General features: G+C 38.0%; 3 protein-coding genes across 9 annotated transcripts; 2 read left to right on the forward strand and 1 right to left on the reverse strand.

Moving 5' to 3' along the window:
- Positions 1-1,278: 1,278 nt before the first annotated feature.
- Positions 1,279-23,774, forward strand: LOC131974713 (nuclear factor 7, brain-like). 5 transcript variants are annotated; one of them, XM_059337143.1, is made up of 7 exons: positions 1,279-1,403; positions 1,480-1,636; positions 3,336-3,404; positions 10,238-10,394; positions 11,995-12,063; positions 18,538-18,860; positions 19,279-23,774. In XM_059337143.1, the coding sequence occupies exon 7, from the start codon at positions 21,560-21,562 to the stop codon at positions 22,982-22,984; it is 1,425 nt and encodes a 474-aa protein (XP_059193126.1). In that variant the 5' UTR covers positions 1,279-1,403; positions 1,480-1,636; positions 3,336-3,404; positions 10,238-10,394; positions 11,995-12,063; positions 18,538-18,860; positions 19,279-21,559; the 3' UTR covers positions 22,985-23,774. The 5 variants fall into 5 exon arrangements, with proteins under 5 accessions (XP_059193126.1, XP_059193125.1, XP_059193127.1 ...); XM_059337142.1 differs by having other exon boundaries at positions 18,538-23,774; XM_059337144.1 differs by lacking the exons at positions 1,279-1,403; positions 1,480-1,636; positions 3,336-3,404 and adding an exon at positions 10,040-10,161 and having other exon boundaries at positions 18,538-23,774.
- LOC131974716 (zinc-binding protein A33-like) lies at positions 5,968-7,607 on the forward strand. Its single transcript, XM_059337148.1, has one exon. The coding sequence runs from the start codon at positions 5,968-5,970 to the stop codon at positions 7,387-7,389; it is 1,422 nt and encodes a 473-aa protein (XP_059193131.1). The 3' UTR covers positions 7,390-7,607.
- LOC131974704 (UDP-glucuronosyltransferase 2A1-like) lies at positions 14,719-19,555 on the reverse strand. 3 transcript variants are annotated; one of them, XM_059337129.1, is made up of 2 exons: positions 19,423-19,555; positions 14,719-16,335 (listed from the first exon to the last, which is right to left on the reverse strand). In XM_059337129.1, the coding sequence occupies exon 2, from the start codon at positions 16,320-16,322 to the stop codon at positions 14,745-14,747; it is 1,578 nt and encodes a 525-aa protein (XP_059193112.1). In that variant the 5' UTR covers positions 16,323-16,335; positions 19,423-19,555; the 3' UTR covers positions 14,719-14,744. The 3 variants fall into 3 exon arrangements, with proteins under 3 accessions (XP_059193112.1, XP_059193113.1, XP_059193115.1); XM_059337130.1 differs by lacking the exon at positions 19,423-19,555 and adding an exon at positions 16,541-16,679; XM_059337132.1 differs by lacking the exon at positions 19,423-19,555 and adding an exon at positions 16,515-16,632.

Raw genomic sequence — 23,774 nt, forward strand, 5'->3', positions numbered from 1 at the left:
TGAATGAACAGAATGTGTTCAGTATGTGGCTGCATGGACACATTTTACTTCCCGTAAACGCCACAAGATGGAGACAAAGTGCACATTTTGTTCACAGCCTGCTCATTTTGAACACTGAAGTTTTTGTTTCTGTCACTTATTTACATGCATATTATTGTTTGCTGCAGGTTGATCGATAGAAACACCTTTTAATAGTTTCTGTTAGTTTCTCTTTCAATACGAACCCTTCCCAAGAGACCAAACAGAGACAGAGTATCAAGACTGTTTCTTAATGGTTATATGGAAGGGAAGGCAGCAGCTCACCTCCACTAGGACCCAGGCAAGGGGGCGGAGTCTATGAAAAGGGGCGGGAAGCTTACCTGGGCCTTTCTTGCTGCACTGAAACACACCTGAGAGCAACTGAGGACAGTCTGTGTCTGGAGTGTGATTTGGTAGGCCCTTTCTTTAAGAACAAATGTGTCAAAAAGCATGATTTTAGTCATTTTTTTCATATTATTGTTTGCTGCACAGGTTATCAGCATTTGTATATTCTTATAAAAAATAATCAAATGTGCAACAGATGGATGCTGCTTCACCTGATGTGTCATTTAATCAGCAGCAGTTTAATTTACAGGTTTGTGTTTATGTATTTTCAGTTTCTTTCTATACACGAGTCAAATAGTCATGTCATTGTACAAAAATATATACAAATACAAAAAGCTCATTGAGGAGAAATAAAAACTAACTAACTAACTAACTAACTAAGCAAAGAGGGGCCGAGCTAAACTCTGAAGAGGTAAATACACACACTAATAATCCTGATGGTGCTTTTCTTTGCATTAGTAGCCAGCTAGGCTAGCGTGAAAACACTCAGGTTAGCCAGTCAGCTAAGACACAGAGGTGACTAGAAAATGATGAAGCACTTTGCATAAAATTTTCAGTAAACATTACATGTAGTTGTAGCCCAGTGGCTGAAATGTGAATTTAAAACTATTTATTAGCCAACATGCTATCGTGTAATTTATGTTTAATGTGTACAAAGTTTAATGAAATCAAATATGAAACTAAAATAAATGTGTTTTGCTAAACATTTGAATTTTAAATTTACTTTGGTCTTTGAATGCATCACCTTTCCAGGTTAGGTTGAATGGCGTTTGTTTACGTTCCGATTCAGAGCTATCTAACGTTGTTTCCAGTGTTTTTATTGGTTGGATGATTAGGGTTTTAAACAGCCAATCGGGTTTTGTTATTTGTTTAAGGGGCGGGATTTGTCCAAAATCTCCGCGTGTGGCATCATTATTTTTTCTTCGCCGACCAGACAGGAGGAAGAGCCGTTGTCCGTTAGAAGGGAGCTTAAGTGAACTTTACTTTTTAATTGGCGCAGACTTCTTCATAAAGTTATTTTTTATTTAATCTTCTAAAAGGTAAATACAAGCTAACCACAGTGAGTTTTGTGACTGTGCCGTTTATTCATATTAGTAAATGCTATCGTCATGTCAGCTTGTTTCCAGAAAGGAGGATGTGGCGCTTTTGAGGCCTTTTGTTCTTCTCTGTCTTCTTCAACCGCTGTTTCGTTCCTCTGCTGCCGTTGGTCCTGCTGAGTCATCCCTGCCGACGTTGGACGCCATATTGTTTCTAACGGTTTTAAGAAACCCAGGTAAACAGCAAGTATCAGGCCCGCAACGGTTATTTTGGGTGTTTTTTTTCCCGGCCTGCTCTTTTGTTTATACATGTATTCTTTCTGTGTTGCTACATGTAAATTAATTGATATTTATAAAAGGTATTGACAAATTTGGTTTGGGATTAAATTTATGGTTATTTTTGAGTGTATTTGCCGAAGCCAGTTTAAAGGGTATAAAGCATGGGTCACAAATTCGCGGGCCAATTGCGGCCCTCGTGTTGATATTTTGTGGCCCTCACCTTGATATGAAAGTTTAATGTGAGTTTTATATGAATGGCACTTTACTGTGTTGTGTGTGGAAGGTCCCTTTATTGCGCAAGCTGGAGCTTTGTTTCACTTGTTTCTATGACGACCTTAACAAAAAGAAAGGCAGCTGCTACAGGACGGTTTATTATCTGCCGTGTTGTTGTTACCAGAAGAAGTGGAAATATGCAATGGAATTTTGTCTTTTTTTTGTTTAATTTTGTGTCTTTTTAAAAATAATAATTTTGTGTCCTTTTTTTATAGTAATTTTGTGTCTTTTTCATAGTTTTGTGTCTTTTTTTTAGTATTTTTGTGTCTTTTATTGGTCATTTTGTGTCCTTTTTTAAGTAATTTTTTTTTTTTTCTGTAATTTTGTGTCTTTTTTTTGTAATTTTGTGTCTTTTTTTGGTAATTTTGATATTGCCTCCAGCGGCCCCCAGTTAATTTGAGTTTGAGACCCCTGGTATAAAGTATTGTGGTTTTAATTGAAAGGTAACTAAATTAATTTGGTAACCTAATTAAAATTTGGAAATTGAATGTATGATTTAAAGGTTATTAGACTGAACTGAAGGTATTTTTAAGGGAAATCTGTATCTGTGAAATCAAATTTATAAACTGTAACAAAAGAAAATATTATTTTATATATTTTTACATCATTATCAAACCATTTATTTGATAAATACAATCCTGATTGTAAAGCACTTTAAAACAACCACAGCAGTACAAGTGCTGTACATAAACAAACAGAACAAGAACAATCAAATAAATAAAACAGGAATAAACTCTAAAATAAATAGTTTCATTGATTTAAAAAAAAAAAACTGTTTAAAAAACAATAAATAAAAGCAAACCATAAAACACTAAAAACAAGAGCAGAGTCTCATGCGTGGTTGAAAGCCAAGGTATAAAAATAGGTTTTAAGATGAGTTTTAAAAATGGACAGTGAGGAGCCTTGTCTGATGTGCGAAGGCAGCTCATTCCACAACTTGATACAGGATAATTGGATTTAAAGTACAGTGGTTTGTGTTCTTGATTCATATACATGTTTTGAAAGTGTTGGAGGTAAAGATTGCAGTTTTAAAATAGAAATATTAATTTCTGAGAATCATATGAACTCAGGCCCCTACTATTGAAAGGCAGAAAGTAAAGGTAGGTGGAGAATCGGTTAGTTTTAATACATAGAATAGGGGTTACATACTGTATTCAGCAAACTGAAATGTGAAGTAACAATCATAAAAAGCTCTAATGTGATCATTTGAGGCTAACATAATGTTACTGTATACTGGACAGGAAGTAAAGTGAGGTACAGTTCATAAAACGGATCTACATCACACTACATTGTGCAAGTGTTCCACAGGGATTTGTTGTCTAATGTTGTTGCTGATTTGACTGCTTTTGAAACATGAGAGGATTGTTGTTTTTTGTCACACAGATCAGCCAACATCCACAGAAAGTGTGTCTGCAGCATCAGGCAGTGAACCACAGACCGATGTTGTTTCAGGTATGTGAATCTGCGTATCTGTTACACTAAATGTTAGCGTTAAGTTTGTGAGGTGACAAGCTGAATATGTGCTGTGTTTCTGATCACGTACATCGCATACTTCACCTGCAGTTTTGTACTACTGTTGTAATATATCACTTTATTACGGGTTTTTTAAGGGGAGTAAGTAACATCAGTTCATTTCAATAAAAATACATGTATTAATATGAATAAATAAGTCTAAATTAAAGGAACTGTTTGGAGTTAGTTTTGGTGACATTACAAACTGAACAACATAATTTACTGAATCTGTCAAATCTGTTTTTGTTTTTTTCGGATAATATGTTCGTGGAGCGATGAGTTCAGATGGGGCTTCCAGCAAATATACTGCTGTTTATTTGTGAAATGATAAGTGTATAAGCTCTAAATACTCTGATTACACTGATGCTGCTTTCTTGGCTTTCATGCATGATGTTGTTTCCTGTCAAGTTCAGCCAGACCTTACACTTCTTAAGGATCTGATAGTAAATCTAAATGGGGGGTATCTGGGAGACGATGTTAAGTGACTGTGAACCCTAAAGGTTGGCCGAATAACTATTGTTGAATTATCTCAGAATTCAGATACACTAATTGAATTATTCAGCACTGAATAGGCTTCCTGTTATGTTGTGTTATTGCAGAATCATTAGTTAAATTCAGAGGTTGTGGATCCAGATTGCTACTAAATAAAACAGTTTATATTCATTATAATGTTTCTTTCCCGTTCTTCCTTCTAAACTTTTCTCATTCTTTCCTTTTCTGATGTTGTGGAAGACAAACTCCACTCACCTGTTTAGTGAAATGTAGAAGTGCATACAGGTGGTGAGGGACACTGCATGCACAAACAGCGGTGTGCTGCAGTTCCTCTACATGTTGCTGTCCTCTGTTAGAAGGTGAATGTGACCCACTGAAGAAATGACCATCCACAGTGTTTTACAACAACACTGTCCAGGACTTCCTCACAGTTTGAGCAGGACATGACCATGTGGAATGGGATCTGGAAAGACAATTAATATATGTTATAAGGAATATTAATACAGTCAGGTTGTGTTTTTTCCCACATCAACATACTGTAGAATGGGTAGAGTTGTTAATAAATGTACTATCAGCTGGTAGAGCTACATGGTGGGTTCCTCCCACAGTCTGCCCGTAGGAGTGAATGAGAGCGTGAATGGTTGTCTGTCTCTATGTGTCAGTCCTGTGATAGTCTGGAGACCTGTCCAGGGTGGACCCGCCTCTCTCCTGATGTCAGCTGGGATCGGCTCCAGCCCCCCAAGATACTGAATGAATGAATGAATTCATGTTGAACTTACAGTAGAAAGGTGGTGGAAGAAGTACTCAGATCTTTAACAGTAAAAGTAGCAATACCACAGTGTAGAAGTACTCTTTTACAAGTACAAGAACAAAAGTATCAGCATCAAACTTTACTTAAAATACTATAAGAAGAATACATATTATCATTCTGAATGGCCAGTTTCAGCATAATTCATCTTATTGGATTATAATTAGTGATGTAATGATGTGACAGCTGGTTAAAATGAAGCTAATTTTATTTATTTTAAATACTGCTGAGCATGTGCAATTCCCCTGCATAGCAATAACGTTTTATCTGACCTATAATAATAATAATACATCACAATTTATTTGTTGATTATATTTAGTATCATTAATCTCAATGAACTGAAGCACTTGAGTCCAGTATTTGATTAAATGTCCTCAGTCTCTTTCCACCACTCTGTACAGTCCATTGAGTCGTTTCTGTCACAGTCTGCAGCAGATCTGCACTTTTCTTTGTTTTGTGACTGACCTTACACTGACTGTTGTGGGTCAAAGGTCTTCATTCACAAGTTTTTCTCTCTGAACACACTCATAAAACAGATCACCGTCACTGCAGCTCTGACAGTTCACTGCATCTATTGAACCAAGTGAACAAACAGAGACATGTCAGAGAGAGACTGAAAAACTTTTCCTCCTGGTTATAAGAGACGTGCTGCCATGTTGGAAGAGTTACAACAAAATCAAAGAACTCATCGACTCTCTTGTTGACAGCTCTTGATTCTCTGTTACAGATTTATAAAAAGAAAGAAAGTAGGATATCTGGTCAGGTTTCACTTTGAAAGCTGAAATTATAATATTCTTAAATTTCAAACATTGTGAAGATTCTCACAGAACATTGATGGATTATTTTCAACTAACAAATGTCACTTATTTGTTTTGCAGTTGTTAGTCTCATAATAAACATTCAAACGGTTCATTCCACAGATTTATGAGCAATTAATTTGCACTGAGTGAAGAGTTAAATTTAGACACATGAAAGCATTGTGATGCCATCTGCTGGTGATTTAATAACATGACAGCATTCCTGCTGTTACCTGAACCTGTGACAGGTGATAGAAAATGAAAGAAGATTTTGACATTGTTGACGGTGCTGAGACGCCATTACAGGGAGTGAGCTCTGGACTGGAAAACACACATTTGGAGTATTTAATGCAGTTAGGGGCAGTAACTTGGTGAGTCTTGCTTTTTAATTTAGATACCAACACAAATGGCTGAAAGAGCTCTTTTTGAAAGTTTCCTGAGCTGCCATGTGTGTTCAGAGACTTTCAGAGATCCTGTGTCTCTGAGCTGCAACCACAGCTTCTGTTCAAGCTGTCTGCAAACATTCTGGGAACAAACTAAAAACAAAAACTGTCCCATTTGTAAAAGAAAATCCTCAAAGGATACAATTGTGAACTTTGTACTGAAGGAACTGGCTGACTCCTTTGCTGGGAGACAGAAAGCTGGATCGTCTGAGACAGAAAAAGAAGAGAAGAAGCTGGAGGTGGTGTGTAGTAAACATCCAGAAGAGACTAAACTGTTCTGTAAGGATGAAGACAGAGCTGTGTGTCCTGTCTGTGAGTTTTCTCTCCACCAGAGTCACAAAGTGGTTCCTATAGAACAAGCAGTCAGTGACCTGAAGGACCAGCTGAAATCTGACTTACAGTCTCTGCAGGACAAGAGGGACAAATACAAACAAGTGGAGAAAACATACAATGAAGTGACTCAACACTCCAAGAAGCAGCTGTTGTCCACAGAGAGACAGATCAGAGCAGAGTTCAACAAGCTCCACCAGTTCCTGAAAGAGGAAGAGGAGTCCAGACTGGCAGCTCTGAGGGAGGAAGAGGAGCAGAAGGGGAAGACTATCAGCAGAGAGATGAAGAGGATTCAGGAGCAGATCTCCTCTCTGTCAGACAGTATCTCTGCTGTTGAAGAAGAGCTGCAGAAACACAAGGTGCCATTCCTCAGCAGTTATAAAGCCACTCAGACCAGAGCCAGAGTCCAGTGCTCACTGTCAGATCCACAGCTGCTCTCAGGAGCGCTGATAGATGTGGCCAAACACCTGGGCAACCTGTCCTTCAGAGTCTGGGAGAAGATGAAGGAGAAGGTCCACTTCAGTCCTGTCATTCTGGACCCAAACACTGCAAGCCCCTGGATCTATCTGTCTGATGATCTGACCAGTGTGAAATGTGAAGACACAAAGCAGCAGCTTCCTGACAATCCAGAGAGAATCACTTACTCTGCAGAGGTTCTGGGCTCTGAGGGCTTCAGCTCAGGGAAACACAGCTGGGAGGTGGAGGTGGGAGATCATCCTCGCTGGAATGTAGGTTTGGTTAAAGAGTCAGCTGACAGGAAGGGAGAGGCATTTCTTTCACCAAAATACGGAATCTGGTGTTTAAGGCATTTTGATGGAAAATACACTAATGGAGCTGGTAAGACTGTCAGAGTGAAGAAGAGTCTCCAGAGGATCAGAGTCCAGCTGGACTATGACAGGGGGGAGGTGTCCTTCTACGACCCTGAAGACATGACTCACATCTACACTCACAGAGACACTTTCACTGAGAAACTCTTCCCATATTTCTGTGTTGTAAAGGCTGGTGATGCTAAAACTGCTGATATCAAAATCTGTCCAACAGATTTTTCTCTGTAATGTTCAGGAATGTTAATGTTTGTTCAGACTTTATTCTGATTTCATCATCTATCTAGATCTCAGTGGAATCATTTAAAGAAACAAGTTGTAAATATAAACTCAATACTCGAGCTGCATTACAGGTGATAAACGTTCATACAGGTTTAAATCAGTTCTAATGTTTGGATTTTAAGAAACAGATTTAGTGTTTTAGTGACAACAGTTATAAATATTAATTATCCTGATTATCAACATTTACTTTTAAATCAGTCATTTTTGTATATTTAATCAGTTTTAGTTTATTATTTGTTGGGTTTTTCTGAAGTTTTTCAGCTTATTCAGTTATTTCAGTTTTGGATCTGTTGTTTTATTCAATAATGCAACATTTTATTTTCATTCAGTCTTTAATTCTTACACTGCTTCTTCATACTGTGGATTATATTTTTTGTAGTGTACACATGGTGAATAACATGAATGATAAATGTCAAGTTTGTGATGAACAGAAAGGAAATACCAGCAGAACAATTTAGTTTGTTTCCTCAATCAAATATATTAAAAATAATCAAATGTGCATCAGATGGATGCTGCTTCACATGATGTGTAATTAAATCAGCAGCAGTTTAATTTACAGGTTTGTGTTTATGTATTTCCAGTTTCTTTATATACACGAGTCAAATAGCCATGTCAGCTGTACAATGTTTTCTTTTGTAAAATCCAATCACAAATGAATAAATTGTACATAAAGAATCCAGAAACATCCTCATACCGCCGTGATGAAGGTAAATGTCAGAAAACATGAGAAATAAAGCATGGCATGTTTAAAAAGAGTTGTGCAACTTGTTTATTTTTAATGGAGTTTAAAAGATTTAAAAGATTGTTAAACTTTTCCCTCCTACAACTTCACCACATTATAAACTCTAAAACAGCAGTTCAAAGGTTAAAAACTAATAATTTACAACAGTCTCCTGAACATAAATATATATTTTTCACTTTTAGACGTCAGAAAAACAAACAGACGAGCAGAATCATTGCAGCTGTTGATAAGTTTTGTGATTTGAAGTTGTAACAGTGTGTTGATACTAAAGTCTGTTCTAAACAGCCTCATTGAAGAGAGGGAGTACTGAGGGTTGTTACACAGAGATGTAGTGAGGCTGTCTACAATCATTTGCTCTGAAGGAGAACTAAGATTTCCACTAAAGATTAGTTAGAGTCAGTCAGCAGGACTGTATAATGCTGACTCAGTGTGTGAAGGCTGCACAGATGGAGAAGCATTTCCAACAAGACAGCACTGTTTAAGAAATGCTTCCACTGCTACATTTTAGTCATTTTGTCTCCTATTTAATGCAGTTTTCAGAGACAACATGCTCACATGTGCATCATGTCACCAACATTACTGAATGAACAGAATGTGTTCAGTATGTGGCTGCATGGACACATTTTACTTCCCGTAAACGCCACAAGATGGAGACAAAGTGCACATTTTGTTTACAGCCTGCTCATTTTGAACACTGAAGTTTTTGTTTCTGTCACTTATTTACATGCATATTATTGTTTGCTGCAGGTTGATCGATAGAAACACCTTTTAATAGTTTCTGATAGTTTCTCTTTCAATACGAACCCTTCCCAAGAGACCAAACAGAGACAGAGAGTATCAAGACTGTTTCTTAATGGTTATGTGGAAGGGAAGGCAGCAGCTCACCTCCACTATGACCCAGGCAAGGAGGCGGAGTCTATAAAAAGGGGCGGGAAGCTTACCTGGGCCTTTCTTGCTGCACTGAAACACACCTGAGAGCAACTGAGGACAGTCTGTGTCTGGAGTGTGATTAAGTAGGCCCTTTGTTAAGAACAAATGTGTCAAAAAGCATGATTTTAGTCAATTTTATCACATTATTGTTTGCTGCACAGGTTATGAGCATTTATATATTCTTACAAAAAATAATCAAATGTGCAACACATGGATGCTGCTTCACCTGATGTGTCATTTAATCAGCAGCAGTTTAATTTACAGGTTTGTGTTTATGTATTTTCTGTTTCTTTCTATACATGAGTCAAATAGTCATGTCATTGTACAAAAATATATACAAATACAAAAAGCTCATTGAGGAGAAATAAAAACTAACTACTAACTAACTAAGCAAAGAGGGACCAAGCTAAGCTCTGAAGAGGTAAATACACACACTAATAATCCTAATGGTGCTTTTCTTTGCATTAGTAGCCAGCTAGGCTAGCGTGAAAACACTCAGGTTAGCCAGTCAGCTAAGACACAGAGGTGACTAGAAAATGATGAAACATGTTGCATAACATTTCAGTAAACATTACATGTAGTTGTAGCCCAGTGGCTGAAATGTGAATTTGAAACTATTTATTAGCCAACATGCTATTGTGTATTTTATGTTTAATGTGTACAAAGTTTAATGACATCAAATATGAAACTAAAATAAATGTGTTTTGCTAAACATTTGAATTTTAAATTTACTTTGGTCTTTGAATGCATCGCCTTTCCAGGTTAGGTTGAATGGTGTTTGCTTACGTTCCGATTCAGAGCTATCTAACCTTGTTTCCAGTGTTTTTATTGGTTGGATGATTAGGGTTTTAAACAGCCAATCAGGTTTTGTTATTTGTTTAAGGGGCGGGATTTGTCCAAAATCTCCGCGTGTGGCATTATTATTTTTTTCTTCGCCGACCAGACAGGAGGAAGAGCCGTTGTCCGTTAGAAGGGCGCTTAAGTGAACTTTACTTTTTAATTGGCGCAGACTTCTTCATAAAGTTATTTTTTATTTCATCTTCTAAAAGGTAAATATAAGCTAACCACAGTGAGTTTTGTGGCTGTGCCGTTTATTCATATTAGTAAATGCTATCGTCATGTCAGCTTGTTTCCAGAAAGGAGGATGTGGCGCTTTTGAGGCCTTTTGTTCTTCTCTGTCTTCTTCAACCGCTGTTTCGTTCCTCTGCTGCCGTTGGTCCTGCTGAGTCATCCCTGCCGACGTTGGACGCCATATTGTTTCTAACGGTTTTAAGAAACCCAGGTAAACAGCAAGTATCAGGCCCGCAACGGTTATTTTGGGTGTTTTTTTTTTTTTTTCCTGCTCTTTTGTTTAAACATGTATTCTTTCTGTGTTACTATAGGTAAATTAATTGATATTTATAAAAGGTATTGACAAATTTGGTTTGGGATTAAATTCAAGGTTATTTTTGAGTGTATTTGCCGAAGCCAGTTTAAAGGGTATAAAGCATGGGTCACAAATTCGCGGGCCAATTGCGGTCCTCGTGTTGCTATTTTGTGGCCCTCACCTTGATATGAAAGTTTAATGTGAGTTTTATATGAATGGCACTTTGCCGTGTTGTGTGTGGAAGGTCCCTTTATTGCGCAAGCTGGAGCTTTGTTTCACTTGTTTCTATGACGACCTTAACAAAAATGAAGGCAGCTGCTACTGCTACCGGACGGTTTATTATCTGCCGTGTTGTTGTTACCGGAAGAAGTGGAAATGTTATGTAATGGAATTTTGTCCTTTTTTTTATTGGTAATTTTGTGTCTTTTTGAAAATAATAATTTTGTGTCCTTTTTTTATTTAGTAATTTTGTGTCTTTCTTTGTAATTTTGTTTCTTTTTTTGGTCACTTTGATACTGCCTCCAGCGGCCCCCAGGTAATTTGAGTTTGAGACCCCTGGTATAAAGTATTGTGGTTTTAACTGAAAGCCAACTAAATTAATTTGGTTACTTAATTAAAATTTGGAGATTGAATGTATGATTTAAAGGTTATTAGACTGAACTGAAGGTATTTTAAGGGAAATCTGTATCTATTAAATCAAATTTATAAACTGTAACAAAAGAAAACATTTTATTTTTACATTATTATCAAACCATTTATTTTATAAATACAATCCTGATACTCTCAACTTGACTCAACTTTATTTGTAAAGCACTTTAAAACAACCACAGCCGCAAAAAAGTGCTGTACATAAACAAACAGAACAAGAACAATTAAAATAAATAAAACAGGAATAAACACTTCAATGATTAAAAAAAAATAAAAAAAGCAAACCATAAAACACTAAAAACAAGAGCAGAGTCTCATGCATGGTTGAAAGCAAAGGTATAAAATTAGGTTTTAAGATGAGTTTTAAAAATGGACAGTGAGGAGGCTTGTCTGATGCGCGAAGGCAGCTCATTCCACAACTTGATACAGGATAATTGGATTTAAAGTACAGTGGTTTGTGTTCTTGTTTCATATGAATGTTTTGAAAGTGTTGGGGGTAAAGATTGCAGTTATAAAATAGAAATATTAATTACTGAGAATCATATGAACTCAGGCCCCTACTATTGAAAGGCAGAAAGTAAGGTAGGTGGAGAATCGGTTAGTTTTAATACATAGAGTAGGGGTTACATACTGTATAAAGCAAACTGAAATGTGAAGTAAGGAACTGAATCATAAAAAGCCCTAATGTGATCATTTGAGGCTAACATAATGTTACTGTATACTGGACAGGAAGTAAAGTGAGGTACAGTTCATAAAACGTATCTACATCACACTACATTGTGCAAGTGTTCCACAGGGATTTGTTGTCTAATGTTGCTGATTTGACTGCTTTTGAAACGTGAGAGGACTGTTGTTTTTTGTCACACAGATCAGCCAACATCCACAGAAAGTGTGTCTGCAGCATCAGGCAGTGAACCACAGACCGATGTTGTTTCAGGTTTGTGAATCTGCGTATCTGTTACGCTAAACGTTAGCGTTAAGTTTGTGAGGTGACAAGACGAATATGTGCTGTGTTTCTAATCACGTACATCGCATACTTCACCTGCAGTTTTGTACTACTGTTGTAATATATCACTTTATTACGGGTTTTTTAAGGGGAGTAAGTAACATCAGTTCATTTCAATAAAAATACATGTATTAATATGAATAAATAAGTCTAAATTAAAGGAACTATTTGGAGTTAGTTTTGGTGACATTACAAACTGAACAACATAATTTACTGAATCTGTCAAATCTGTTTTTGTTTTTTTCGGATAATATGTTCGTGGAGCGATGACTTCAGATGGGGCTTCCAGCAAATATACTGCTGTTTATTTGTGAAATGATAAGTGTATAAGCTCTTGAAGTAGGGCTTGGCAGTATATTAATATTATATTGTATTGAAATATCAGACTAGACTAACGTCTCAGGTTTAGTTATCATTATATTATGATTTGGTATAAGTGTCTGTGAGTCTTCTCTTTACACAGAGATGTAGTGAGGCTGTCTACAATCATTTGCTCTGAAGGAGAACTAAGATTTCCACTAAAGATTAGTTAGAGTCAGTCAGCAGGACTGTATAATGCTGACTCAGTGTGTGAAGGCTGCACAGATGGAGAAGCATTTCCAACAAGACAGCACTGTTTAAGAAATGCTTCCACTGCTACATTTTAGTCATTTTGTCTCCTATTTAATGCAGTTTTCAGAGACAACATGCTCACATGTGCATCATGTCACCAACATTACTGAATGAACAGAATGTGTTCAGTATGTGGCTGCATGGACACATTTTACTTCCCGTAAACGCCACAAGATGGAGACAAAGTGCATATTTTGTTCAAAGCCTGCTCACTTTGAACACTGAAGTTTTTGTTTCTGTCACTTATTTACATGCATATTATTGTTTGCTGCACAGGTTGATCGGTAGAAGCACCTTTTAACAGTTTCTGATAGTTTTTCCTTTCATAAATATCCTTCACAGAAATCCCATTCTGTTAATCAGACATGCTGTATGCCAGGCATGTAAGAAAGTCAGCACTGCTGTGACTCTTCATGTTGTTGTTGCTTCATCAGTCACCAATTTAGTCAAATCATCTAAAAAATATTTCTCTACTGCATGAATTATTACCTTAAAATGCATGAAGAATTAAAATATTAGAAAAACTATTAAAAATGTATTTTAAAGAGGCAAATTGTTACCATTTGGCAACAACATGCAATCATGAAATTTAATTTCATTTAATGTACATTTACATTTACATTTACATTTAGTCATTTAGCAGATGCTTTTATCCAAAGCGACTTACAGGAAGAGTAAAAGCAAACAATCAAGGAATAGTGCAATAAGAGCTATTAGTGCATCAATAAGTGCTAGTGACAATTCTTTGAGGAGTAGAATTATTGTGTGGTGCTAGGAGAGAAGATGCTCTCTGAAGAGCTGGGTCTTCAGGAGTTTTTTAAAGGTAGAGAGGGACGCCCCTGCTCTGGTTGGAACTGGTAGTGTGTTCCACCAGCGGGGAACAAGAAATGCAAAGAGTCTGGATTGCCTTGGACCAACCGGGGGTAGAGCCAGACGCCGTTCATTGGAAGAGCGCAATGGTCGTGAGGTAGCATATGTCTGAATCAGGGCGTTCAGGTAGGTAGGAGCAGTACCGGAGACAACTTTGTAGGCCAGCATTAGAGATTTGAATTTGATGTGGGCTGCAACAGGTAGCCAGTGGAGCTCAATGAGCAGCGGTGTGACATGTGACCTTTTTGGCTTGTTGTAGACCAGGCGCGCCGCCGCGTTCTGGATCATCTGAAGCGGTTCTATTGTGCAGGCTGGCAGGCCTGTCAGGAGGGCATTACAGTAGTCAAGTTTTGAGATGACAACAGCTTGTGTCAAGAGTTGAGTGGCATGTTGAGTTAGGTAAGGTCTGATTTTTCTGATGTTGTAAAGTGCAAAGCGGCATGACCGGGTAACTGAGGCGACATGACTGGAAAAGGTGAGCTGGTCATCAATCATCACCCCTAAGTTTGGCACCACCTTGGTGGAGGCAAGACACAGGGAGTCAATTTTGATTTTGATGTTGTGGTGTATTGTAGGTTTAGCAGGGAGGACCAGCAGTTCAGTGTAATTTCATTCACTTCAATATTTGCTTATATTTTGCAGATGGCAACAATTAATCTTGTAATTTTACAAAATAAATTATCATGATAAAAATCAAATGTTTTCCTACCCCAGAGAGTAAGAACGTTTTCTTTTTGAGGGAGTTTTTTGTAAGTATCGAATCATTTTCCATCTTTAGGAGCTTTCTTATTGTGGCTTTCTCAGTGTATATATCTATAGAAAAAGAAAGTGCATACACAATTTTCTGATCATGTATTTAATCAATAATTTGTCACATTAAAGTAGAAACAACAGTAAAGCATGGGTTTTGTTTAACTACGATTCAGGAAATGCAATATAAGGATATTATTCAGACTAAATTGTATCTTTATTTTACTTCTCAGAGGCTGACATTTATTTTGTTCTGCTGTACTGTCATCATCACAACTCAGTCATACGGAGTACAGATTATAATTCAATTTCAACATGTTGTTTCATTCTTTGTCAAAATACATCACAGAAGTACAGGCAGGGCATCATAAGTATCTGTTTTAGTGCAGTTTCTCTTTCCTCCCTCCAAACACTTTACAACACAAACATTTCACTGTTAAAACACAAACCAGTGACATCATCGTGACCGACACCAGCAACAGAGCGATCACATCAATGGAGTGGTACTGAATCCAGGACATCTTGTAGGAGTCGGTCTTTAAGTGGGCAGCTCCCCCGTGTCTCATGACAAACTCGATCCAGAACGTGGCTCGGTCCAGAGGCTTCATGGGCTGGTCTCTGTGCAGCCTGGAGAGCTGCTGCACCTTCTCCCTGTAGGACGTCTCATAAAGCACCGCCTTCACCGCCTCCAGGAAGTTGTCTTTGTTCAGTGTGCCAAGGTCCAGCACTCTAGCAACGCCCCTCACTGTCATTCTGAACAGATTATCGTCCTGGTCGAACATCAGAGGAAGGCCGACGATGGGAACTCCGTGGTAGATGGCCTCTTGAAGTCCGTTGGTGCCTCCGTGGGCCACAAATGCTCTGGTCTTTGGGTGTCCTAAGAGGTCATTTTGGGGCAGCCAGTCCAGCAGCAAGGTGTTGTTGCCCAGGTTGGATGGTCTCTTCCCAGTATGCCTCCAGATGACCTTCTGAGGTAACTGGGCGAAAGCAGCAGCCACGTGTTCTGCTACCTCCTCAGGAAGACTCCCCACCAAGGTCCCCAAGCTCATAATTACGACTCCATGCTCCGCAGAGCTCTGCACAAAGTCCTCCAGATGTTGAGGAAGCGGCTTGGAGGGTTTGCACTGAAACCCGCCCATGTAGACGACGTTGGGCATGGTGGGACGAGGGAACTCAAAGGTGAAGTCGGTTCTCATCAACCAAATATCTGCCGCCTGAGCCAGCTCTTCGTAGTGGACGTCAGGACCAAAGTGACGCTGGACAAATGGTGTGTAGAGAGCCTCTTGTAATGTCACACGGTTATTAAGGATCATTAAGGCAAAAAACACATTTTTCACCCTTTGCCAAAAAGTCATCTTGTCAGTCAGTGCACTGCCTGGTATGGGAACATATGAGGGCGGCGAGGGGGCAACCATGCGGTGTCCATCTGACCAGATCGTCCATCGTACATTGAAGACCAGCGGGAGCCCCAACCGATGAGCCAGGAGAACCCCTCCGCCGAAGCAGGGATCGGTCAGAACAACATCGTACTTTGCCTCTTGGAAGAACTGCATCAGTTTTGCATCCTCAAACATCTTTGTCATTCCATCGACCAAAGCTTTGTGACCTTGATACAACATTTCCATTAACTCCGCTCTAGCTTTGACAAACGCTAAAGTGTGGAAGTCTCGACGGAGCTGCACCATTTTTGAGGTGAAATCTTTCATGCTGCTCTCATCAAATCCAGTTAAATGGTCGAGGGTGATCGACTGGTAGTGATGGGATTCTGCTTTGATGGACCAGCTGGTGTTGTGTCGGATCACTTTGATGTTGTGACCTCTGGAGTGGAGCTTCTGGATGAGGACCTTCATGTTGACCCAGTGGCTTCCAGCCACTGTGAAAACTAGGACTTTCCCTCCATCAGCACTGGGAAGAGCGCAGAGCAGTGCAGCCAGTGTCACCAGTCTGAACTGGGTCATCTCTGAGGCGAAGCTGGAATCATAAAAACAAAAAAGAGGTACAATAATAACAAGGAGACTTTAACTGAACTACTGTGATCCGGAAGGTTTTAATATTTACTGTAGATTGTCCACAAATGTTTTCTTTGCAATAGAGTTTATAATAGAAGTTGTTAGAGAAATGCATTGAGGAAACCTTTAAAATTAAATTACCTGACATCAACAGTAAATCCTCTCACCTATTTCTCTGCGCAGATCGTTTGATGAGGAATCATGAGCAGGAGACGTCCAGGTTCTCAGTTTAACACAATTTTATCACAATACGTCAAGAAATGTGCAGTAACAGAGCTCTGGGTTCACTCTACACGTCCCTGATACACAGAAGGCTGGTTCAGGTCATGAAGTCTGGACCAGTCTCATTTCTCTTAAAACCTTTTTTATATACTGACAGATTTTGCTAAAAAAGGAAGGTATCTCTTCCAGGAAGTGCCACCCTCTTGATCCGTTGATTCGTCAGTTTTAATCAATATAGGGACGTACGCCATGTCACCAGGCAGTAATCTCTGCCCAGAACACTATGTCCCTATCCTGACCTGTTATCAGAACTTGTTAAAACAAACCTCCGGCCTTGTTTTGACTTACAGAGATATATTTGGAGACACAGATTTTGCAATGTCCACATGAAATCTAAAACATGAAACATAAAATACACTACTGGTCAAAAGTTTTAGAACACACCAACTTTTCCAGAATTTAATTGAAAATTATGCAGTTTAATGTCTCAGTGTACTCTGAAATTAATGCACATTTGCAACATTTAAAATTCTTTATTGAGCATGATAGTGTTTTGAAAGTAAAAAAAAGATTCAAAATCACATTTTATGTTGGACTAACGGACTAAAAAAAGACACAAAATGACCAAAAAAAGACACAAAATGACAAAAAAAGACACAAAATGACCAAAAAAGACACAAAATGACCAAAAAAAGACACAAAATGACCAAAAAAAGACACAAAATGACCAAAAAAGACACAAAATGACCAAAAAAAGACACAAAATGACCAAAAAAGACACAGAATGACTTACAAAGACATGAAAAGAATTCAAAAATGGACAAAATAGCCCAAGACTCCATAGAGTTAAGTTGTTAACCCATTTCTTGTTCCCTGAAAAAGGCCTACTTGTATAATTCTGAAATGTACATTATTTTTCAGTTTTGCTTACCTTTTTTATTTACCTCTGGCAGTTCACCACTTACCTTTGTACCCTCCCTGGCTTTTCATTTGACTTGAACTGCTTGAATTTCAATAAAAAACTGGAAAAATTGGGGTGTTCTAAAACTTTTGACCGGTAGTGTTTATATTTTTTGTGATTATAGAATCTTAATCAGTTTAAGCAAATGGAATATATGTATTTAAAGTCAAACAGAAAAGTCTTCAGTCTTGATTGAAAAGAGTTGAGAGCTGCAGCAGAGCTTTTTTTGGGAGCTTGTTCTAGATATGTGGTGCATAAAAACTGAATGCTGCCTCTCCATGTTTAGTTCTGACTCTGGGAACATGGAGCAGACCTGTCCCAGATGATCTGAGAGTTCTGGATGGTTCGTAGCTAAGCAGAAGATCAGAAATGTATTTCGGCCCTAAACCATTCATTGCTTTTTAGACCAACAATAGTGTTTTAAAATCAGTTCTTTGACAGACAGGAAGCCAGTGTAAGGACCTCAGAACTGGAGAAATATGATCTACTTTTTTGGTCTTAGTAAGGACTCGAGCTGCAGCGTTTCTGAATGAGCTTTTTTGTTTAATTTGAGACAATTCCATTGTATCGTTGATTTGCTCAATGCATCTACATAGTTCTAGTATTGACTATAGTCCCCTGGTGATATTGTTATGGAAATTTGTGTGTTGTCCTCATAGCTATGGTAAAATATTTTGTTGCTTTTCATGATCTGAGCCAGTGGCAGCATGCAGATGTTAAACAGAAGCGGCCCCAGGATGGAACCTTGCGGAACTCCACATGTAATTTTTGCACATTCAGATGTTTAATTACCTACAGAGACAACGTAGTCCCTGTCCTTCAAGTAGGATTCAAACCATTTTAATGCTGTTTCAGAAAGTCCCACCCAGTTTTCCAGTCTGTCTAGTAATATGTTGTCATCGACTGTGTTGAATGCTGCACTGAGATCCAGTAACACTAAGATCCTGTAGAACTAAAACAGAAATTCTGTCTGTGTTTCAGTAAATGTCATTGAAGACCTTCACAAGAGCCGTCTCAGTGCTGTGGTGTGGTCTAAATCCTGACTGGAAGACATCAGAACAGCTGTTCATTAACATTAAGTTGTTCAGTTGCTTTAAAACAGCTTTTTCAATGATTTTACTGAGAAATGGGAGGTTTGATATTGGTCTATAATTTCTCATTAGTGAAGCGTCTCAATTGTTCTTTTTAAATAAAGGTTTGATAACAGCAGTTTTCAGGGACTGTGGGAAGACACCTGAAAGAAGAGGCGTGTTAACAATCTGTAGGAGGTCTGAGGCCATGCAGTTTGAGACATTTTTGAAAAGGTCTGTTATATATCCTCCAAGTTTTTAGCGTTAATCACGTAAAATTGTGTCATGGTATTTGAATTGATTTTAAGTGGACTCATTGATAACACATTTCCTGCACATGATGTTGAGGCACTGACCAATCTTTAAAAACCTCATCATGCAGAAATGAAGCAGCCAGCATGTTTTTCTATGATTGTTTTAAGGATGAAAAGAGAATTAGTCGACGATGAATGGTTTATGTTAAGCAGCTGAACACATTTGAACGAAACAGTTTTCAGGCAGGATAACAATTTAAGGAATTAATTCAGTTTATACCAGTTCAAAACAGTGTAACTATATCTTTGATAAAAACATGTTACTTCCTGCTACCTGGTATGAAATAATCCACTCTTAGGTTACATGTAGCTCAACAACTCTTGTTTCTCTTCTGCAGAGATACAAAATCAGCGTGAGCTTCTGTGCGTGTTGTGAAACCTGCAGTCTGAAGGGCAAAAGCTTTAACGCTCATCGACAAGCTTAGTTTACACTTTGTGTGAATATAGTTGATTGACAATGTCTCAATTCATGTTGTACTTACAGTGGAAAGGTGTCGTACAGCAGATTAACAGTCTCAGAGTCGACAGCAGATCTGCTCTTTAACTGCTGTGTGACTGACGAGCCTTACACTGACTGTTGTGCAACATGTGGGTCAGAGGCAAGGGTCAACACAGGTTGTTTGATGATTGAACTGACTGAAGCTGTGATGTTTCACTGCAATTGTAGTTTGAAATGATCAAACAGAGACATGTCAGGCTATGACAAATATTTCCTGATGTTTACAAGAGAAATGCTGCCAGGATGGAGAAGCTGCACAAACACAAAGAACTCAAACACTTTAATGTTTCCACCTCTTATTCCTCTGTTTGAGATCCTCATCATGTGCTTGTGAATGCAAGATTCATGGAACATTTAACGATTTAGCAATTGGCATGACTTTTTGTCCAATCATGTACCATTTAATCTCTATTTTTTGTGTTTTCTGTGCACTCCAGGAAGAGTAAGTCCCATCAGGATACGAAACAAACTCATGTTAAAGTATTTTTTCCTGAGCTTTTTGTCTCATTCTGGGTTTTACTTTAGAAGCTGAAACCACAATAAGGAATATTTTTATTTTTTGTTTTTCTTACAGTTTGAGGCTGAAGACATGCTACTTTCTAATATTTACACCTCCCTTATACCTCTCCTCTCACTGCTTTGATCATATTTATACATTTTAAACATTTCAAGATATCAACTGAATATCTTTGTGTTTTTTGTCATTTATTATATTTTGCATTTGTTCATCTTATAAAGAATGTATTCCAACAAATGCACGATTAAATGAACTCAAACCATATATAAAAATACGGTGAAGTGAGTTTGAATGAATGAGAGTGAAAAATGTGCCAGAAAGCAAAGCATTAATCAAATACAGTCAGGTTGAGAGAATTCATACAGATGCTAAATCCTGAATGTGAGACATTAATTGTACAAATAACAATATTGGAGAAAAAGTAATTTTAGTGAGTTTGCTGGGACATATAATAAGTGACAAATGCATTTGGCCACTTTATCTTGTGATGAAAAGGAGAATATAAGTTCATAACAACTTTGATTCTTAGTGCAAGTTACAGGAGTGCTTTAGAGCTGGTCCAACTGATGAAATAAACACACACTGACATGTTGGTAGACATTGCTCCCTGTCACATGTTCCTGCTGGCTGGAAAACAAAAATGTTGTTCAACCTGTTTAGGGTCAGTCGGACAATCAAAATGTTCACGCCTCACCGGAGGATTTAAACATTGTTGATCAGAGCTGAGATGACATTTTAAGGAGTGAGATCGCTGCTGAAACACACGTTGGAGTTTGTCAACTGATGAAGTGAAGAGACACGTTGGTGAGTTCTGCTGACTGAAATATAACTTTTTTTTACATTTGATATTATTTTTTATTTCTTTTGACTTCATGTAATGATAATCATTTATCCAATGTATGATGGGATGGACTCAAGTCCTTTTTTTCTCCTTGAACAGGAGATAAAGGGTAAAAAAAAATATGATAGATGAATGAGTAAACAAATGAAAATGTGTGAAGAATAACTTAGCAAACTGCGCAGTATGAGAAAGGTCAAATGAGTTGGATTAAAAACTCAACATGTACCTGAAGTTTAACTGAGTGACAAACATTGAATTATCTGGATGAAATAAACTGCTGATATTTTGGCAGAAAATGTTTCCTGTTGAGTGAAAATATAATGTTGTTCATCTCTTTATAGTGTCAGCAGGCCTGTTGAAATGAGATCCTTCAATCTTCTGCTTCTTTGAGGCATTTTGAGGATGTTTCTATTCCTCTAAAGTGAAGCTGAACATGAAGAGTCACATTTTCTTTTTGACACATTTGGTTTGTTCTGGCTGGAAACCAGCTGCATGTACAAGGAAACTGTTGTCTTTTTTTAATCAAGAGGAAAATATTTGACTGAGTGACATTCTGGCAACAAAATCACACAACATTTCTTGATGTTAAGTCATTCTGTGGGAGGAGTAACAGAAAGTAGAATTTGACACTTTTGATCAGAGCTGAGACGTCACTTTATGGAGTGAGATCTCTGCTGAAACACACGTTTGGAGTTTATCAACTGAAGAAGTGAAGAGACACGTTGGTGAGTCCTGTTGACTGAAATATAACTTCACTTTAAAATGTCTGAGAAAATTACTGTTGTTGAAAGTTTCCTGAGCTGCCATGTGTGTTCAGAGACTTTCAGAGATCCTGTGTCTCTGAGCTGCAACCACAGCTTCTGTTCAAGCTGCCTGCTGAAATTCTGGGAACAAACTGAAAACAAAAACTGTCCCATTTGTAAAAGAAAATCATCAAATATTCCTCCTCTGAACTTTGCTCTGAAGGAACTGGCTGACTCTTTTGCTGGGAGACAGAAATCTGGATCATCTGAGACAGAAAAAGAAGAGAAGAAGCTGGAGGTGGTGTGTAGTAAACATCCAGAAGAGACTAAACTGTTCTGTAAGGATGAAGACAGAGCTGTGTGTCCTGTCTGTGAGTTTTCTCTCCACCAGAGTCACAAAGTGGTTCCTATAGAACAAGCAGTCAGTGACCTGAAGGACCAGCTGAAATCTGACTTACAGTCTCTGCAGGACAAGAGGGACAAATACAAACAAGGGGAGAAAACATACAATGAAGTGATTGAACACTTCAAGAAGCAGCTGTTGTCCACAGAGAGACAGATCAGAGCAGAGTTCAACAAGCTCCACCAGTTCCTGAGAGAGGAAGAGGAGTCCAGACTGGCAGCTCTGAGGGAGGAAGAGGAGCAGAAGGGGAAGACTATCAGCAGAGAGATGAAGAGGATTCAGGAGCAGATCTCCTCTCTGTCAGACAGTATCTCTGCTGTTGAAGAAGAGCTGCAGAAACACAACGTGCCATTCCTCAGCAGTTATAAAGCCACTCAGACCAGAGCCAGAGTCCAGTGCTCACTGTCAGATCCACAGCTGCTCTCAGGAGCGCTGATAGATGTGGCCAAACACCTGGGCAACCTGTCCTTCAGAGTCTGGGAGAAGATGAAGGAGAAGGTCCACTTCAGTCCTGTCATTCTGGACCCAAACACTGCAAACCCCTGGCTCTATCTGTCTGATGATCTGACCAGTGTGAGAAATGAAGACACAAAGCAGCAGCTTCCTGACAATCCAGAGAGAAACACTAACTGTGTCAATGTTCTGGGCTCTGAGGGCTTCAGCTCAGGGAAACACAGCTGGGAGGTGGAGGTGGGAGATCATCCTCGCTGGTTTGTAGGTTTAGTTAAAGAGTCAGCTGACAGGAAGGGGAAGAGCTCTGCTACACCAGAATATGGAATCTGGTGTTTAAGGCATGGTGATGGAAAATACACTAATGTTGTTGGTCAGACTGTCAAAGTGAAGAAGAGTCCCCAGAGGATCAGAGTCCAGCTGAACTATGACAAGCGGAAGGTCTCCTTCTATGACCCTAAAGACATGACTCACATCTGCACTCACAGACAAACTTTCACTGAGAAACTCTTCCCATATTTCAGTATTGGAGAGGCTGGTGATGCTAAAACTGCTGATATCAAAATCTGTCCAACAGATTTTTCTCTGTAATGTTCAGGAATGTTAATGTTTGTTCAGACTTTATTCTGATTTCATCATCTATCTAGATCTCAGTGGAATCATTTAAAGACAAAAGTTGTAAATATAAACTCAATACTCGAGCTGCATTACAGGTGATAAACGTTCATACAGGTTTAAATCAGTTCTAATGTTTGGATTTTAAGAAACAGGTTTAGTGTTTTAGTGACAAAAGTTATAAATATTAATTATCCTGATTATCAGCATTTAATGTAAAATCAAATATTTTAGTCTTTCATCACTTTGTTTTTTATTTGTAGGGTTTTTTTAAATTAATTTTTCAGTTTATTGAGTTATTTCAGTTTTGCATCTGTTGTTTTATTAAATGTTGCAATGTTTTATTTTCATTCAGTCTTTAATTCTTAAACTGCTTCTTCATACTGTAGATGATATTTTGTAGACAAAAGTTATAAATATTAATTAAATTTGTAAATATTAATTATCCTGATTACCAACATTTACTTTTAAATCAAATATTTTAGTCTTTCATCAATTTTAGTATTTTATGTTTTTTTTTTTTTAATTAACTTTCAGTTTATTCAGTTTTGGATCTGTTGTTTTATTAAATGTTGCAATGTTTTATTTTCATTCAGTCTTTAATTCTTACACTGCTTCTTCATACTGTAGATGATATTTTTTGTAGTGTACACATGGTGAATAACATGAATGATAAATGTCACGTTTGTGATGAACAAAAAGGAAATACCAGCAGAACAATTTAGTTTGTTTCCTCAATTAAATATATTAAAAATAATCAAATGTG

Source organism: Centropristis striata, chromosome 7 (genome assembly GCF_030273125.1).
Source record: "Centropristis striata isolate RG_2023a ecotype Rhode Island chromosome 7, C.striata_1.0, whole genome shotgun sequence".
NCBI lineage: Eukaryota > Metazoa > Chordata > Actinopteri > Perciformes > Serranidae > Centropristis > Centropristis striata.

Excerpts from the sequence above, each read along its gene's own strand:
- LOC131974713 (XM_059337142.1), top strand. The coding sequence starts at position 21,560 with ATGTCTGAGAAAATTACTGTTGTTGAAAGTTTCCTGAGCTGCCATGTG.
- LOC131974716 (XM_059337148.1), top strand. The coding sequence starts at position 5,968 with ATGGCTGAAAGAGCTCTTTTTGAAAGTTTCCTGAGCTGCCATGTGTGT.
- LOC131974704 (XM_059337129.1), bottom strand. The coding sequence starts at position 16,322 with ATGACCCAGTTCAGACTGGTGACACTGGCTGCACTGCTCTGCGCTCTT.